Here is a 19875-nt window from a genome sequence, read left to right as displayed (position 1 = left end):
AGAAATAAAGAAAACTCACGAAACAATGCAATTTGTAACTACTTATTCCTTATTAAGGTAAGAGTATTTTTATCATTGTAGGCTTGCTGTTGAAAGCCCACAACAGACGAACAAATACTAGCAGTTTCAAAATTCTGTTTCATGTTTTTATTTATTCTTTACCTGTTATTTGTATCCATAAGTTAAGCCTGCTGTTCAACCAATCCGCCATAACATCTTTAATGTCTGGACCCTTTAATAAATATTGTCATAACTGACTTATTCATTTTGAGGTTCAAACTTTATCCCTGTACATAAAACTTAAATAGCCAAATATCTTCTTCTTAAACCTACTTAAGTAGATTGTTAGTGTAAGATATATTTGTTTGTAAGAAGACGTCAGTTGTAAAGTATTTGTCAAATAAATACAAGGTATTATACAAGGTAACTATATTTTTTAATCTTTTTAAAGTCCAACTTTTACTGTATGGGAACATAAATTGGATAAGAGTTTAAAATTTATATCACACTACAGTATCATATAACTAAAATTACTAGGTAACCCGTTGCTCAAAATCGAACGAAACTGCAACTAGTAATAAAAGAATAAAGAACAAAAACATAACAGCTAGACCTTAATCAAAGAGTCACTCTAAATCTAGTTAAAGATTATGTGAGTCTAATGTAACATTATGTATTGTCTAATGTAACATAACATGTTGTAAGTAATGTGTAAAAAAAGAAAAACCTACTCAATTTAAAAAAAAAACTGTTTTTTTGGTTATCATTTGATGTTTATACACATTGTTTGTTGTTTTGTACATGGAATAAGTTATTAAAAAAGTAAGCAGTTTATTTTAATAAATTGCAAACATTTGCCCAACTACAGAAAGTGCTCCATCAGAAGACTCTCTAAATCTACTGATCTCTTCTAAAACCCTACACTCCAAAACCAACGACAAATCGATCCATCACCCCCATCTATCCATTTTCCTAAACTAAAGTATTGTGTACAAAAGTAAAAAAGACTAATCTAACAATTAATTCTAATACTACTGTGCAACCTTGGATCACATTAAAGTATTCTAATTCTAACATTTGAAATACAACTTTTGGAAACACCATATATAAAGCGGAAAGAATCTAAAAAATTAGCCCGCCTTTATTTGCATGCTCTTCTGAGTAATCCTCAAATTGAACACATACCAATTGAAAATACTGTAAACAAAATATTCAAAATATTCAGTATTTAAATTAACTTTTTCATAAGGTAGTATTTTGTAAATATGCTCAGGGATTAATACAAAGTAATTTCAAGGTGTAGGCCTTAAGTTATTTTTGAGTAGTATTTAGACCAATATTTTTTACACAAACATATTGTGGTTTTATAGTTTTTTTTGTTAGATCTTACGATATCAATTATGGGAATGGATTAATGTATCTGCAATCCTAAGACTGCTTTCAGAGTAAACTAACGATTTTCCTCGAGCAAAGCTCGGTCCCAGGTACTAAAAATAAAGTAAGTTGATAAAAGTGTGTCTTAAAAATACTTTTTCATAATAAACAAACTCCGTGAGTATCCCAATTTTATAAGAATTCAGTTTCAATTTAATTTTTCATCAGTACTCTGTTTAGGAATAATATTTAACTAATTTAAAAAATTTTAAAATGTACACTTATTGTCCGCATTTCTTTCAAACTACAGGAACAGTTGTTTTTAAAGCACAAGTTACTTAACAGTTTAAGGTATACAGTTAACTATACATGTTATCTACAGAAGAACAAGGCGCTGAGTTGATATCGTTAGTCCACTTGTAGTTTACGGAAGCTTCCAGCCAAGATATCACTTTGAGGTCCACAACTGTTGTTACGGAGAGCCGATACTGCTCCAGCCCTGCCCAAATAAAATATTACAAACTTTAATACAATTAAAAAAATTTAAGTTTTTAAAACTTCCAGATTAGCCAAAAGATGGTACTTGAGTTTAATTATTATGAAGTACAAACTTCTGTTCACATTTATTTACAGGGGTTTCTGCATGTTTTCATAATTTTTGGAATTGTAATCTTGTAGAATCGTAGCAGGCATGAACTCTACGTAGGGTGTATGTACAAATATTTTCTAGTATAAAAAATGTGAATTATTTAGAGTGAGTTCAAATTTTATGACAAGGATAGAATTGAAGTAATTGTTTTATCTAGTACATCGCTAAAAAATATTTTCGTCAAGATTTATTGAAAAAGACAGTACCATCGATCATAATTTATAATAATTATCACATCTTACCTCGCTCCTTCACTGAAAAGTTCTAATCGAACTTTCATCTTATCATGGCCCAAAATGCGATCTCGAGATGCTAAAAGTTCTTCTTTCCACAGAGCTGTAAAAGATTCAGAAATAGATTGCATACCTTTAAAAAATACTTATTTTGTAACGAGTGCGCAAAATTGTTATACATACAGGGTGACAATTAAGTATTAGGACGACTTTATAACTTAAAAACGAAAAGAGATGCTACAACATTATTTTGCGAATCATTACTGGTAGGTAAGCTACATGTTTGTGTACATGGTGATCGAATGTCACTTATGGGGGACGGATTGAAAATCTTAAAGGTAAGCATAGGTTGATATGTACATAAAATTAAAGGTATTGTTGAACTAAAAACAATGCTACATCCTGTACTCAATCGGACAATAAAAAATGGCAGCTGTTAAAAAATTTGTTGAATATGCCATTTTAAATCCTTGCTGCCATTTTTTACTGGAGTGTATTTTTGAGTTTAAATTTGCGGCATTGTATTCTACTAATAAAGGTCTTTAATTTGATGTGCGTTTCCATTGCTTCCTTTTAGCGAATTTCCCTATAGGGAAGTAGCTATTACCGTAGGTCTCATGGTAAGACCTAGGCCCGGGACCGATTTACTTTTTCATTTTGATGTCCCCAGAGGCCAAAAACACCATTCGCTTAAATTTTTATATATCTATATATAGATAAGTTTCTTCACTGACATTTTCCACAACCGCAACCCCTTGCCCATGGACACCCGGTGGGCGCCTAGAGTGGCGCAACCTACCCTGTCACAACGTCTCCTCAACATTCAATATTCAACATTTTGCCAAATTTACAGCACAATTATATTCAGCAGTTGATGGGCTACAACAACATTCCACATCTTTACTATATTTGAATAGACAGAAAAGTTTGTTTAGTAGTTAGAGGGTTTATACAACATTATGCATTCAACATTTGACAGCATTCATTTACATTATATATATATGTGTGTCCATCCGCACGATAACTTGAGTAATTTTTGTCCGATTTTGATACAATTTGGTTTGAATGTGTAAGGCGAGATAAACTTGAATGAGTTCGCAAACCAGCATGATCGGACTATGGGAACCCGGGTTTATGGGGGGTTTTATGGGGTAAAAATAGGTTTTTCCTATTTTTGACCCTAAAAACACAAAATTTCATAATTTCTTTTTAAACCATTTTGTAGAGCTTAAAAAAACAAATAATTTTGTATATTGAAGCGTTATTATGCACCTAATTGCTATGGAGAAAATTCAAAAAAGTTGTAATTTTAAAATTCCCATGTTATTCTTATGGAGAATAAGTCAACTGTTGTAGTTTGCTTGTGAACATATTTTCATCAAATTTGGGAAATACATTAATTTCTTACTAATCCACAGTACCTTTTAACATTTTACATAAAAAAAAACTTTTTTACCCTCCCTGTTGCAGCAAACCCAAGTACTCATTAAACTAATTCTGTTTAAATAGGGAATAAATGTGATATTTTTAAGGAGTCATTTTAGTTTAAATCCAATCAAGCAAATGGAAATTCGCTAAGTCTGCAGGTTTGCTGCGGCGGTATTAAGATTTTCTTTCATCTTAGGCCGTCCCCCATAGGTGACGTCTGATCACCATGTACACAAAAAAGTAACTTAATATTACCAGTAATGATGAAACAAATTTAATATTGTGATATCTCTTTTCGTTTTAAAGTTATAAAGTCTTCCTAAGACTTAATTGCCACCTGCATTTGTATAACAATATATGTAGGGGCATGTTATACATTACATTTTCCTTTAGATACTAAAAAGCATAAATGGGTAATTGTATGTATATCCTGGTTAGCTTGTACTATACATCGATGTATAATAACTAGAATGTAGAGTATTATACATCGATTGTACTATACAGTTCCTCAAATTAACAAATTCAAGCCTGAATTAGTCTAAAAAAATCAAAACCTAAACAAAATTGTGGAAACTCACAACAATAGGTTAAGTCGGTTATCAATGGCCAAATGGAATGACAAATATACACTGCACCAGCTGATCGATTAAGCAGAGTTGCCAACTTGTTTTCAAGCATACCCTATTACGTGCTCAATACAAGTATATTATTATTTTTTTTGGTTGAAACACTGGAGTGCGGGAAAGTAAATGGCGTGGGACAAAGTTAAATGAGTGCGGGAAAGTAAGTAAAAACAGAAATCAGCTACTTTTCGTGCTATTATCAGTGCAAGAAAGTCCACTTTGTCAAGTAACTGTAGGACAAATGATTTAAAATCTTCAAGATTATTGCATTTATATTTCTTGCAAGTATTTTTTTTAAGACCATTAACTGGTTTTATTTTTACACTTGAGTTGAGCTCAAGTACTTATTGATCGAAACCAATTGATATAGTAAATCAATACATTCCAAATATTACGTCATACTCATCTCAAAATATTTCCCCAAAATAACTTACCTATCATTTCCTCCATTGGCATTGAGCCTCCATATTCTTTGGGAAGCATTGAAGTGTCCATATTTTTCTTTGCTTCCTCCAGATTTGTAAAGATCTGAAAACGAACAACATGTTTTGATTATTATTACCTTCAGAAGGAGTATTCTTGAAATTTTCATAAGACATTTTTATGGTATAAAACTTTTGATTGTACACTAATTCAGAACATTTTATGCCAACTCCGTACGAAGGACGGGTACTCTGCTAGTAAAGAATACAAATGTCACATATAAACCAGCTCGACACTTGCATCTAGTTTTGATTTTAACTGAAAACTCTAGTAGGTGTATACAAATAACCCTTTTATGGCGTTTTTAAATTAATATTTTGCTGAAAAATCAAGACTTTAGCAATTAGAACAAACAATCTCATATTCACTTTTACAATACGTAATGTAAATCGTTGTAGAAAAAGACAAATCTATCCGTCTATGTTGTAACCATAGACAAACAGAATAAAATATAGACTGTCAAAGGAAGGTTCCGGCACCCACCACTAGGAGTGCACACCGCTGCAGGTGAGGAGCGCAGGAGCCGAATGTGACCAGCAGAGCTGCAGCGGTGTGCGCCATTACTACACGGCAAACCTAGCGGTGGACGCCAGTTTTATGCTAACCGCAGCACAGCTGACGCGGTCGGTCTATATTTATTCTATTTGTCTATGGTTGTAACTCACCTTAACACGTTTTTTAATCTTCTCAGTAATAAGCCCCATACCCCAGTCGAGAGCGTATTTAACTGAAGGGTGGACGTTGATTCCGTAAACTTCTTTGTGTCTCATTGGCAATGTTCTCTGAAAAAGTTTGCATACAGTAACTAGGAATGCTTTTCTTGTAGCATTCTTAGTGCATACGAGATAATATTTAGGTTTCCATTTAATACATTAAGCAAATCTTAAAGTACCCGTTTAGAACATAAATTATAAATTAATTTAACGTTTATTAAGTATTATTACAGGGTTTTTGCGAATTAGTACCCTTTTTCCATTAACGTTTTCCTGAATACCTGACATCATTAAATTTAAGAGACCCTTTGTACCTTTGTATTTTCATATTTCAGAGGGTTTTGTTAATAGCTTTTTAATGATACAAAAAATAAAAGAAACAGGACTTCTAAGATAATAAACACTATTAATCCACTGGATTTTCAAGAATAAAACCAGTGTCATTAAATCTAGATAACGTTTTAAATAGCAGAGTAGTAGATTCATAGATAAATAACTAAAGTTCACCGTTTGCACTACAGGGGTGCAAATTATTTTGTGCATTTAAGAGTAGAACTTTTAAGAGGTCGTTATGTGTCTTAAAAAAACCTATAACATATCCAGTCACGTGTTAGTGATTATGTTTGTGTGTAACTGTATGTGTTAAGACTCATAACAACCTCCTATGAGTGGCGGTTTTGACGTCTGCCAGCTCATAGACACAACGTCATAGACGTTGAACTGGTAGCTAAATTGACGACTTGAGGATTACTTAAACATAAAAAGATAGCTCAACCTCTTGTGTAGTAATGCGGAAATAATAGGCCTACTCAAAATTAAAATACAAAATATCAAAAGAATTCCTGACCAAGAACATCATGAGTACTCTTTACCCACATTAATGTTAAACCTTTCTTACTTCTAGAGCCCTGGAATCCCAAAGTCAAACCAGTTTCGTTGTTAACGAATGTGACTATCCAAAGTTTTTTATGCTAGGTTTACCGTTTTTGTTGCCAGAGTTTTTGTAGGTAAGATCTTTATATCGCCATGCATGCGTTCGTCATGATTTCAGTCCAGTGAGCTGAAACCATCGAAGTATATAACACATATGTACTTCGATGGCTGAAACCCTACTAGACTGAGGCTGTTTTAGGACTTTGTCCTCTTCAGCCATCCATGCATTTCGCCTGTGTGGCATCTTCAGGAGTCTTCTGGTCTTCTGACATCACATGGTGGGGTAGCGGATTTTTATCCCCCTGGAATTTTACCCCCTGGGCAAACGTGACGTCACAAACCAGGGGGTAAAATTCCGGCCGCGAACTTTTGAGTTTCGCGACATCAGCTCGATGGATTAAACGCGGAATTAAACATATATTTTCACGGTTGTGAATTTAATCAGAACACATCAAATTATAAAAACCTAGAGTGTACGGCCCGGATTTTTACCCCCCGGAATTTTACCCCGGATTTTTACCCCCGGAATTTTACCCCCGGAATTTTACCCCCCGGAATTTTACCCCCGGAATTTTATCCCCTGGCTAGATATAACAATTAGTGAGAATGATTAATTATCTTCATTCTGTTTTAATTTAATAGTAAACATTTTATTATTAAGTAGCCTTTCTTAATATAGGTTATCTTTATCATTACAAACTATAAATAGCACATGGTTTGTGCCTGAAGAAACAAAAAGGTTGTTGTACAACTGAAACTAAATACATTGTTTTTCATACATATTAACATGGCCTATTACTTATTTACATACTTATTAACCAACAGTTTGCCCCAAAGGCAAATCCCGAACATCAAAATTAAACAGCGAATTCGTTTGACTTAGTTGAGATTACAAAATAAATAAATAAAGATAGGCCACTAAATAATGAAATGTTTACAATTAATTAAAAACAGAAATAAGAAAACCAATCATTCAATTTCTAAAATCGGCCAAGGGGTAAAATTCCGGGGGTAAAATTCCGGGGGGTAAAAATCCGGGGGGTAAAAATCCGGCCCGTACATTTCAGTTGTCTAAACACTAGTTATATGGACAGAAGGTAAAATTCCGGTTTTTATCGCTAATTGAATTGATCACGCTCTGACTATTTTCATTAGACTTCGAAATCCGCGGGGGTAAAATTCCGGCCGCGAACAAACTTTTGGCCACTCAGGTTACTACGTCATAGTGACGTCAGCTTTGCCCAGGGGGTAAAATTCCGGCGACCCCACAATATGACCGTGCGTGTGTAAATATGTTTGTAAATGCAGTATTATAGTTTTAGTGAAAACCTGAAGATGACTTCCTAATAGAAACAACTCAGGCAACAAAAAAAGGCAAACCTAATACAATAATTCAAGTTCTTGGAACTGCTATTACAAACGATTTCTTTTTGCAATGTTTTGCCCTGGGTAAACAAGAAAGACAGAATTCAGACATACTTCTCCGTTTTTCACGATGCGCACTGCCTCCTTTGGTGTGAACAGCGTCAGATGGGGAAATGTGACTCCAGCTCCGTCAGCGAAGTGTACGAACCCTCGGACCTGCGATTCCTCATCTTCCATCAACGCCTCGTACGTGATGCCGTGGATACGACACATGTCCGCGTTGGTGAACTTGTGTGGGTCAAAAACACCTGCAGAAGGTGTGGAGGTTATTGAGACTTTTATTGTAGGCCTAACTAAATTTGTATTCTTATGTCAGATGTAAAACATTTTCAGATGTATGTAAAACATTTTCCTACAGTTACCTGACAAAGTGGGCATATTTGCACCGATAGCACGCCGAGTAGCTAATTGCTGCACTTTACTTTTGCCGCACTTATTTTTTGTCACACTTCTGTATTCCAACCAAACAACACAAAACAGTGTGCCTTAGGCACGTAATACGTGTACGCTTGAAAATAAGTTGGCAACACTTAAAGATACTACTCCATCAGCTGGTTTCCCATTTCCCAACACGCTTGGGTTTAACCATTGACTATAAAAAAACATAAAAACGTGTTGTATAGTGTTTGGAAGACTAATTATTTATGCTAGATAGCAACTGTAGGAAAAACTAAATGCAAAATGAATTCAACACTAGTTTACACAAGTAACTATTTAGCTAAGCAACCAATGAATTGTAGGTCGGTGTTGTGGATCGCTGGTTGTTATTTAAGTTTGAAATGTAAAAAAGTAAAATTTAACTCAAGCGATACCTTAGGATGCAGGAAAAAGCAATATACATTTTTTGTCCTTAGTATTATTATTTTATTTTACCTGGTCTAGCAATGATCCAGCGACGTCCTAACTTGTCTCTTCCAGGGGCTGCAAATATGTAGCTGTAACACGATTATTTGACTTAGAAAAGAGTAATTTGATCTCTATCTTCATTTTGTATTTTTTGTATACTTTACATAATATTCGCATGGGTTTAATTAATTTCAAAATTAAATCAATGTCTTGACCAATTCTTGTTCTTTTTGAGAACACGTGCATAATAGAACTTTGCCAGGCTTTAAACTTAAACTTTACGGTCTCAAACTAACTTTTGCGAAAGTAATTTACTTTTGCCAGAAATTGCAGTAAAAGTGTCCATATGCATTATATTTTAATACCCTACGAAATTCAGCAAAGTCGATCATAATTTATTCCACTCACAGCCTCGCAGCGTACTTAAAAAAACACCAAGTTGGTCGGTTAGGAAAAAGTACCGGGACAGTTAAATATTTGGAAAACATAATCAGGATAGAGCTACCAAGCTTGGAACGAAGTTACTGGTCATAATATTTTAAAAAATACGTATGTTTAAAACATACTACTCTTTTAAAACTGTTACGTATGTGCTACCGTAAGTGGGAGACGGCCCTTTAATTGACAGAAGACAATCTTAAACGTAAGCCAATGAAGTTAAAGGTCTTTCTTGGTAAAATATAATTCCGCAAATTTGACCTTAAAAGAACAACTGAGTCGAAAATGGCAGCCGTTCAAAGATTTCTTAATATTGTGCTAATTCTCATTGCATATTACTTCGAGGCATTCATGGGTAGACTTCCGTATCTGTTGGCACAAACAACCGAATGAAAATATCGATTGTTCGATTGTTTCATTCGATATATCGTTTGGTTAATTAGGTTAGGTTAACATTGCCTAACTAACCAAACGATATATCGAATAATCGATATATCTATTGATATTTTCATTCGGTTGTTTGGGCCAAAAGATACGGAAGTCCATCCGAATTCATTCATAAAACGTATATTGCTGATGAAGCTCTTTGGTAATCCTTCATAAAAATTTCACTACAATTAGTTGTTCAGTCAAAATATTATTTTAATTTAAAAAATTGCAGTTTTGATGTATATTAAAAGCATTGGGATACCAACCCTAAACTGAAGAGTGTTTCCATGTTTGGCAGTAGACAGTCCATGTTTTGGAAGGCGAAGTCATAGGTTTGCCTGAGTAGAAGGTATCTCTCCATAGCCTCTTGAGCCATGGGCAAGCTGAACTTCTTTGCTCTCAAGAACCTCAGTAGATAACAGGGATCTGCAACGTCAAGAAGTGTCAAGATGTGAAGAGTATAGGTAAGATAATATTGATTGAACGAGTATTACTAACATTGCTGTTTCTATCTGGTATTGGGATACAGCATAGCGAATTTGAGTGGTTACAATGGTCCTAGAACAGTGGAGTTTCGGCTTCCTGGACTGGAATATCACGAAACAACAAGCTCGCCTTCCAATCAACATGTCGCAGATTTGACTATATTATAAATATGATAGTCTGAATGGTGGAACCTGTCTTCTGACCCAGTCGTCAGTCCCAGGTAAACGAAGGGTCAGGAGACAGGTTTCATCATACAGACTTTAGGTTGGGTATTAAATTGTTCGAAACTGAACCCAACATACCATAATCTAATAACATTTTGTTATGTATACGGCTTTCAAATGGGTTGGGATAAAAGTCTTAGTCGATAACAAAGTTACTCGGATCACTTTAGTTCATTCTTCACTCGCCAAACATGAAGAGAAGGAAATTATCACCAACGTTCACGCAACACCCGATCACAATTTTGCATCTAAGAACTGAAAATATGGTGTAGATGATCAGAATACTGATCAGAACCTCTTATAAGGACTCGAACTATGCTGATAAGAAAACAGAATACGGGTTAGAAACTGTCATGAAAAATAGAACCACAGTAGTAGATAAAAGGAATACTATTGATTCTGAGAACTATGGTGATAAGAAATGAGAATACTGATCAGACCTTCTTCTGAAAGCTCGAATAGGTTGTCGATCAACAGAAACCCCCCCCCCCCCCTTATCTGAGAACTCGAAAGCTAAAATAACACGATTTTATGGTAGAATAGTCTCAGTTACCTGTTCTGCAGTACTCAATCTTTGGGTTGTCCTGGACCCACTTCTTCATGTGCTGCAAAGCATTGTCTCTCGTCGCCTCGTCCTCTCTCAGCTCCTTGGCTGCGAGATCCTTGGTATCCTTGCTGAGAGGACACGAGTACTCAGCTTCCTTGACCATCTGCAAAACAAAACAAAGTGTTGTACAATTAATTGTCTTCGTGAGGAAAGTGGATGTGCAAAATATTCGTCTTCAATTATGTAGCAAAGATTTAAATACAAAAATCAAATATATTGTTGATATAAAAATTTTAATCTATAATGTCCATAGTTTTTTTTTACTTATTAGTCAGATATCACCGCCTCCTGCAGAACTTCGCCCAAATTCTGTCTCACCAATCGGGTTTACCTATGCTGTCACTTAGCAATTCCCACTTTAAGCTGAATGTAGACCTACAATTAAGAAACGAAATTCCCGCCGAGACAGACCTGCAGACTAAGCGAATTGTCTGTCTATTTTTGGATTTAACCATAATATTTCAATAGACAAGACATATTTTCCCACATTTAAATAGCATTACATATAACGACTTGTTTGCCTGGGTAAAAAGGGCGTGTTTTTACCAAAGGTTAATATTATAGGATAAAATAAATTACTTTGCCAAATTTATTCAACCATAAAAAGGTATTTGAACGAATAGTGTGTTTGGCCTATGGGGACATAAACAATTTATAGGTCCCGGGTCTAGTTCCTACCGTGCCCACCTACGGTATAGAACTACTTTCCTATGGGGAGATTCGCAAAAAGGTTAATAGGATTTTATAGGATAACTATAATTAGAGATCCTTTCCCTCCACCACTCCAGTATAAAACATGTGGTAATTTATTCAACACTATCCTAGAATTCCCATAGGATCAGACGACACCAACAATGTCCATGGTGATTTTTATCCATTTCTATCTAATGTTATCTACTTCTGGCTACATGCACCGTGACTTGCTATACGCTCGCACTACATCTTGCTTGCGCCACTTTACGACTATGAGCAAGCAGTCTCCTAAACCGAACCATCAGTGACGCAACTGAGCAACCATTGCGCAACACGCACAATAGAGGCTGCCAACGGCACTTGATACACACTTCCTATTTGCAATGTTTGATCAGAGTATAGAGGTTGATTGATCTATTCATCAACGTAGATTACCTGTTAAGATTAAATATTCTTCAATAAACATACCTGTTGATCGGATGAATACGATTTAAAATGTGTTTATGTCTGTAAGCGCTTTACGTAGATGTCTTCCGCGTATTTATTTATGTGTTAAATAATGTGTACAAGCGTAGAAAAACAAAATAGGCCTACGAATGGAGTTTTTTTGTGAAAAAGTGAAATATGTGTTTTAGAATTTTGACGATTTTTTCATTATTAATTAAAATTTTTTTTGTATTCTGTAGACGTAGATATTTAAAAGAGTCTGGAATCAACGGTAAAATAAATATACCTCAACCAAAGCTCGGTCACCATTTAATTTCAATACCCTAGTCCCGCATATCCACAAACCGTTTCAAAAGGGATAACTACGAAATAGATTTTCGAATCATTGGATTTTTTTCCTAGGAAGCTATGCACGAGCCTGGGATTGTTTTTCATATTACTTCAGGCTAGACCTAGGGGTTGAGGCATCATCACTTAGATAAAATCCATTGGTGACTTGGTGGGGATCGAACCCGGGACCTCAGGGACTGAAGTCCCGCAACCACTACTACACCAGCTCGCTCCCCCGAATCATTGGATTGTATGCGCATAATTTCGAAGTGCTTTTCGGAGTAACACATTTCGGAACAACGCCGCACACTGCTGACTCATACATGTGACCCCCCCCCATTGGTCACTGGAGCTGCGCACAGTGAATGCGTTTAAATGTCTCAATCATAGACTCAATTATCCCAGATCTCAGTCCATTCCAACCACATGTATAATCTCATTACGTCATAGTTGCAAGACGTCATTGGATAAAAAGTCCCTCGTCAAAGCCCTTCACAGACCACCATTAGCTTGGTCTAATTATGCACGGGTCTATAATTAGGTCGTCTAGTCGTTATACAGCGGGTGTTCTGTCTAGGGACTAACAAAGGTTCGAATCCCAAAAATTACCAATGGAAATTTAACTATTTCCTTTGTGTTATTGTGACTTAGAGGTTTGGAGTACACCATTCGTTCTAGGTTAATCGATAGAGTTGACATTATTTTAAGATCTTGAACGAAAACTTGTATGATAATATTTTAAAACTATATGAAGATAACAAAATTTTCTTGGTGGATATACTTTTTACCAAGCAATTGAGGAAAAATACGGTTGAGGGGTTCCAGCTACAGAGTACTTTCAACATTTAATTGGAAAAAATTATTAGGCTACATGGCATATTTTCTGAAACGAGATTGGACCATTTAAAAAAAAACATTAACATGAACAATTTAATTAAAGATTTAACTAATTTGATTAAAAATAATAACTTAGGTACTTACGCTCCAGCAATCTATTCGATATCGGAAGTATATGCTACTTCAGTCTCTAGTTTGCTTTAACAACAATATTAATTCAGGTGATTAAGCTTAAGGTGACGACCTTACTCTACTTTCGACCTTCAAATGGACCTAGACAATTTTGTAAACAGTTTCTTGACGATTAGGCGAATAATTAAATTGTTTGTAGAACATATTAGTGTATGACTTAATTGCTTCCGCTTTAAAATACAATTCATCAAGTGATTCATAGAGAATGTCAGCGGAGGTGCTCCATTCTCAATTTGTGAACATGTTTTGGATTTATTTAGGCCTAAGCTTAAAGAGGTTTGAGATTTCAATTACATCTTATCACAGGCTAATTACTAATTAAATGAAACCATAAAACTTCTTGCTAAAGAACCATACTCTATTTCAAACACTTGAATCATGCCAACATGACCATAAACAAACAATAACGGTATAACAATTAAAAACCTATTTTTGGCCTAACATATGACATCGTCCCTCAGAAGATTTCGCTTGTTTTAACAAAAACAAACAAACAATAACAATAACAATATAATAAAAAAACATCTATTTGAACTATCATAATCTCGTTGTTTATACCAGAATTTTGAAACGCAAACAATAGTTTACCTTAGTCACAGCAAAACCTGTAATTTCAAGTGAAATAACTGAATTTAAAGTGATCGAAAATAAAGGTTAATCAAACTATTGTATTCTTAAGTTAAATCATAGACAAAAAGAAATCAAAAACGTCAGCTGTGCTGCAATTACCATAGGTTCTGGCGTACACAGCTGGGAGCGTCATGTAGTTACGGCGTACGCGCTACGTATCTACACGGCGCTATCAGCGTTGTGCGCCAGAACCTATGGTAGCCATGGTAACCGCAGCACGGCTGACAGTCTATATTTGATTCTTTTTGTCTATGGTTAAATTATGTCATAACCAACTACAATTTACATTGTTGAACTGTTGGTTTATAACAGTTTAGAATATCGAATTATACCAATTGTATACGTAGTGTTGATTATTTATTTTCAAATACCAAAACAGATCACAATTTCTACAATCGCCACTCACAACCTTCAGCCGACCTAATCTTTCCAATGGCAATACCATCCGTTGCACAATTCCCATTTCAGGAGAATGTTTATGTTGGTTTATGATGATTGCTAAATTGCAAAATCTACCTCGAATTGCATGAAACAGTTCGGGCCACCATGTGGGGTTTGCAATAGGGAATTGACTGGGTAGACAAATATTCGTTTGAAAAATATATAAAATTAGCAAAATAATACCTTGAGGTGCCGCAAAAATTCAATTTTAATTTCGTTGATTTTAGCTGTAAAACCATTTTTAGATAAAAAATCGATCTGCAAAGTATTGAATAAAATAAATAATTTTAAATTTTTAACCATTCCAGTTTTATAAATTTTTGTGATAGAATAAAAATGAAATGAACTATGAAAAAAATACTACTCAAATTAATTATAGAATCAGCCTAGAGTTTAATAGACGGTAAGTCAAGTTAACAAAGGTTTAATTAACCATCTTTTAAAGATATAAAACCATCAGTTTACTATTCAAGTAAAAAAAAAAAACTAAAACTAAAAAGACGAAAATATAGATATATTTATATAGGCTTCTTATTTTTAAATCATATGTTAAAAATAAAATATATTAAAAACTGTGGACTGTGGGTATATTTTTTATAGCAAGTTTAAATTTGACCTAATGTAACGAAAGATAATTATTGTTTTATTTAACATCATACTAAATTGATCTAAATTCAACAGAAAACTTTAAATGTTAAAAATTAAATCATTACAGTATTTGCATTAAATAACAATCAATAGACAACAGCAGACCTTAATTTTATAAAAACAGATATTCACACTTAAATATTTAACAACATAAATTAAACATCCCTTAATAGATGACTTTTCATGTGTATAGTTCACTTATAAAGTTTGTATAAGTTCATTGTTTGAAATAAATGAATAATCTTATACCAAACAACAACAATGAAACAATGATGTAATGTGCCCCAAGTTTTTCGTTTTAAATCTTACAAGTATTTATTCTCTCCACATATTTATAAATTATTTTATACTTTTTAGTCTTGAATGTGTAAATATGTTAAATCTATTGTATATGGCCTGTTAATACATAACAAAAACCTTATTATCTGTAATAAGATGTTTTATCTTTACTTAGAAATGCTTGTTTTATATTTTAGAATATCTCGGAAGCAGAACCTGTATCTCTTAACTTGCTCTTCGAACTGTCAAATTTAAGTATTTATTGCTGACTTTAATTCAAATATTTACATGCTTTCAAATGTAAACATGGAAAATGTGGAAGACCATGGGGTTTAGCACAAGGAAAATATGAAAATAAAATGATATAGTATTGCAATGTCATCCATTTGTGAGCTATGTTGTAAGTTTCAAGTCTAGAGCTCATCGGGAAGTTAGTTTAAAATTGATTGCAAAATTTGTACCGTACAAGAAAGCGAGCTAATAAAAACGTTTTAAAAATGTTGAAACCAATCATCGTAAACAAAGTAAATGTAAGCATTACAGTCATTTTTTAGTTGGTACGGATACCTTTTAATCTTTAGCCTAATTGCAAAAGACACCCTTCAGAACTTTCTACATCTGTTTTAAAGCCTAGGTAAAAATATCTATTCAAATGCCTGTGACATCTCTCGATATATGTACGAAATTACAACTTTATTGGTCCAGTGGTGGAAACGGAAATCTCAATGGATTCTCAATTTAAACGTAGTGAAATGGTAGGGACAAACTATAATTGTATTTGTATAACAATAAACATGAAAATCGAATAAAAATAAAGAAGGAAATTCCAAAACCTTCTTCCAGATTAAAATAACACATAATCAAACCAACAACATGTATAAATTGTAATTTTTCAGTCAGCAAAGGAGCCCTTCATCATAAATCGTACCATACTTTAACACTTGTCATTCAAATGGTGACCATACAAATGTAGGTATTTTAAGCCAAGTATGGATGGAGATAGGTGTAGGATGAGTGGCGCGATCTTGTAGTCTTGTTAGTGATTATGCTGACATATATCGTGTAGTATTTTTCTGCCTTGTAAGGCCCAAACAAAATAAACAGTAATATAAATTACTGTTAATAAATTACTGTTATAAGTTACTGTACATAAATTTCAGACTTCAGATATTTGCTCTTTAAATACCTTTAAATGCGGCGCAAACAAGAGATAGGATTATGATTAGTTAATGAATGAAATATTTGCATTTTTTTATGAATATTTTTGCGTAAATTTCAATATTCTCGTTTTAACCTTCAACACTGTTGTTATCATTCAACAATAACATTACCTCACATAATAGTTTCTATAAAGTAATTAATTCAATTATTTGAAAATTAGAAAATTATTAAGTAAAAACAAATAATATTGCAAATTGAAATTGGTTTTACAAACCAGTATGTGTATCACGAGAAAATATCTTTATATTTTCATATAAGATTATGATTAAAACTAACCAATAAAATTAAACATAGCCTTAAGACGTTTTAAAAGTGCATGACATTATTATCAGTACTCGATAATTAATTAATTGTTTTTATTTTTCAATATGTTTGTTTTTAGTATTATAAATCTAAAAAAGGCGTGTATTTTATTAGTTTATTTATTTTTTAAATTTAAATAATTAAAAAACTATCTATGTTTGCATGGGAATAGCTGGAAAATTATAAAAACAAAATGAATCCAACAGTTATAAACGAATAAAAAAGTGTACGTCTTGAACTAATTGTAACAAGTCCATATACAATATGTTCCTGTTTAAATAAATTAGTGTCTGGTATTCTAATGTCATATAAGCCACAGTTAACAATAGTATCTGCTTTTAAAATTCAGTTTTTACAATTCTGAAGAGGATTGTTTTTTATTCATGAACCTACCCGACGCGTCCAGAACCAACCAAGTTTACAAAAACAACTAACATAACTAAATAGTATGTTGTTTGATACCAAGTACCATATACTCACATTGTCGTGGCCTAAGTCCTTGGTCCAGCTGACGTGAGAGTCGCTGACAGACTGACAGACTGAGATCCGTTCTGGTAGCGCCTCTTTCTTATCCCCCTCGGCACATAACGCATTATGGCATTGCTGCCGAAATCATGACGATTTTCACGTCAAACTATTTTCCTTTTCCGGACACATTACGGACGTGCGTGAACAAATAACAGTAAAAAAATGTGTGTGAAGGGAGTTAAGAGTTTGATTTCATTGTTGCAATGTTATATATTGTAAGGAATTTTGTAAATGTATAAGAGGAAATTCATTGATTACCTATTAGTATTTATGGTTTGAAAATGTATATAGTTTTTCCTATACGTAATATTATCAAGCCTATACGTAGTATTATCAAGCCTATACGTAATATTATCATAGCTACAAGCAAATAAAATAAAATCCTACTCGAAGGACCAAAGCTTAGTTTGTTATTAAAATTATGGTAAACGAACGAATGATCGAATTAAATACACCTATATAACACAAAAATGAATGTTGTGTTCAAATAGTTCAAATAATTATTTATTAATTCATTGCTGTCTACAACGTTGTCACATCCAATTTATAGACAAAGTTGATGCAAAAATTAGATTAATTCTGGCAGGCTCTAACTACTTATGAGATAGTCAATTGATTGTTCAATATTTTAAGGTTAAAACCCTAATAATTAAATTTTGAGACTGATAATTCCCTCCAAAACACTGTACCTACTGCAGTAGATAACTTATTCGCAATTAGAATAATTATACATTTTTTTGTCTACTCTTCTTAGCTGCACCAGAAGCTAGCAGCATCAAGGAAAACAATGATGTTTTCCATGTTTCTTATGTGTTTTCAATGATGTTTTTTGTGTACCATGTTTGTATCTCTTTAACTGTATGGCGTTCGGTTCACCGAGCTTCAATTATTTTTCATAAATCTGATACAACCTTCATTTGAGCAGATTTGTAAAACCCCAAAAACGTAGGCCTACAAACAACATGTTGAGTCTTATTCAAAATGAATTCTCTACACTACACCATTTAGACAACAATGCTGAAATTCACATCAGCTGATTTGGTAATAAAATAAAGAATACAGTTTTACCAACTTATGAACTTTGTATTGTCCTAACAGTGTGTCTTGGTACTTCTAATTTGGGCTGCACCCTGTTCAACTAACTGCTCGCTGTGAAGAGATCGACGAAAAAGGAAAAACAATGTTTATAATGGAAATCATATAATAATAGTGCAGTGCAATATTTATAATATGTGTAAGAGTCTAGACTCAGTTCTGATGTTAAAACCCACAACATCAAAGTATAGCTGTTTAAGTGTGACCTTGCAAAGTTCCACTCTTACATTTTGTTGTTACAGTATTTAGTTATAGTGGTTCTGGAAGGTTTGTGGCATTTACTTTTTAATTATAATTAGTTTCATGAACATTATGTTTGAGATAGCAATGTCTAGGTGTCTGTTTTAAAGCTGAGCATGGATTCAAGATGTGTTATTCCTCGTGGTGTATTTATAGAATTTCTGACACCCCGTCGGATTGAATTTATGTACTTTCATCGACTGTAGATGGCCCACTGCTGGGCTGAAGATTTTACGCGAGTTGCGTACTCTACTTACCTACGACCGTTTTTAATTACTATCAATACTCACAACTTCTAACAGAGGTTATGTTTTCGTTTATAACCTCTCATTGCCACTGACAGTGATGCAACGACTCATTTTACCAACCACTAATTGCACCACTCATTAACAATTAAATTGGTCTAAACAGCTGATTAGTTGACGCTTGAAGCATTACAATTTTACTTCTCTTCTCTCAACTCTTGAACTTCATTGGTAAAAAATAGTGTTAAGTAAATCTTTTCAATTTTAAGAACTGGACTGAAATGGCTAGTTTAAACAACGGTAGTGGGTAAATTTAACCATAGATAAAACATACTCCCTTGTTGGTTAGTCTATGATTTAACTAAGCAGTGACACACTTATGATTGTTAGGTTTATTATGCGAGCACCCTATATGATTTTCTTTTGGCCATATTCATAACTCCTCCTATTTAACTAGTCTTATTGTGTATTAATTACATCAAATGTGTGTTTTTTAAATCCAATATAGTTTTATGTAATCAAGGTCATTTTTTCTTGCGATTGAATGATGAAGATTGTGTTACCGTTCTGGTATGATTGATATGATAGTGTTCTATACTCTATCAGATGAACAGTGCATGATAAAATACCCTCGCCGCATCAAACCTGCAGACTAAGCAAATTTCAGTTTGTGGATTTGTACTGAAATATTTCTGTAAACAAGTCATACTTTTGTGAGACCCTAGCCCATGGTCTAATGGTAGAGCATTGGACTTCGGTCCCTGAGGTCCCGGGTTCAAATCCTACCAAATCACCAATGGGCTTTATCTGTGGTAATGCCCCAACCTCTAGGTCTAGCCTGAAGTAATGTGAAAG

At 33.8% G+C, this 19875-nt stretch overlaps 1 protein-coding gene across 1 annotated transcript; it reads right to left on the bottom strand.

Moving 5' to 3' along the window:
- Positions 1-708: 708 nt before the first annotated feature.
- On the bottom strand, positions 709-17442 carry LOC128995257 (clavesin-2-like). Its single transcript, XM_054420213.1, has 9 exons — positions 17393-17442; positions 10838-10994; positions 9841-10000; positions 8735-8796; positions 7916-8109; positions 5456-5572; positions 4742-4835; positions 2266-2359; positions 709-1873 (listed from the first exon to the last, which is right to left on the bottom strand). Exons 2-9 carry the CDS (start codon positions 10992-10994, stop codon positions 1783-1785), a joined length of 969 nt encoding a protein of 322 aa, XP_054276188.1. The 5' UTR covers positions 17393-17442; the 3' UTR covers positions 709-1782.
- Positions 17443-19875: the final 2433 nt, after the last annotated feature.

The sequence above is a fragment of the Macrosteles quadrilineatus genome, unplaced genomic scaffold (genome assembly GCF_028750875.1).
Source record: "Macrosteles quadrilineatus isolate MER2022 unplaced genomic scaffold, UCM_ALF_1.0 Scaffold_5__1_contigs__length_97177068, whole genome shotgun sequence".
Taxonomy (NCBI): domain Eukaryota; kingdom Metazoa; phylum Arthropoda; class Insecta; order Hemiptera; family Cicadellidae; genus Macrosteles; species Macrosteles quadrilineatus.
Note: the sequence above shows the minus strand (reverse complement) of the source record. Positions and strands in the feature narration are given on the sequence as shown.

Bases quoted from the DNA above. Each gene is read 5' to 3' on its own strand.
- LOC128995257 (XM_054420213.1), bottom strand. From the start codon at position 10,994: ATGGTCAAGGAAGCTGAGTACTCGTGTCCTCTCAGCAAGGATACCAAG. The intron at 4,836-5,455 runs GTGAGTTACAAC...GTTCGTTTTCAG, and splicing joins AGATTAAAAAACGTGTTAAG to ATCTTTACAAATCTGGAGGA. The intron at 1,874-2,265 runs GTAAGATGTGAT...TTATTTGGGCAG, and splicing joins CTTTTCAGTGAAGGAGCGAG to GGCTGGAGCAGTATCGGCTC.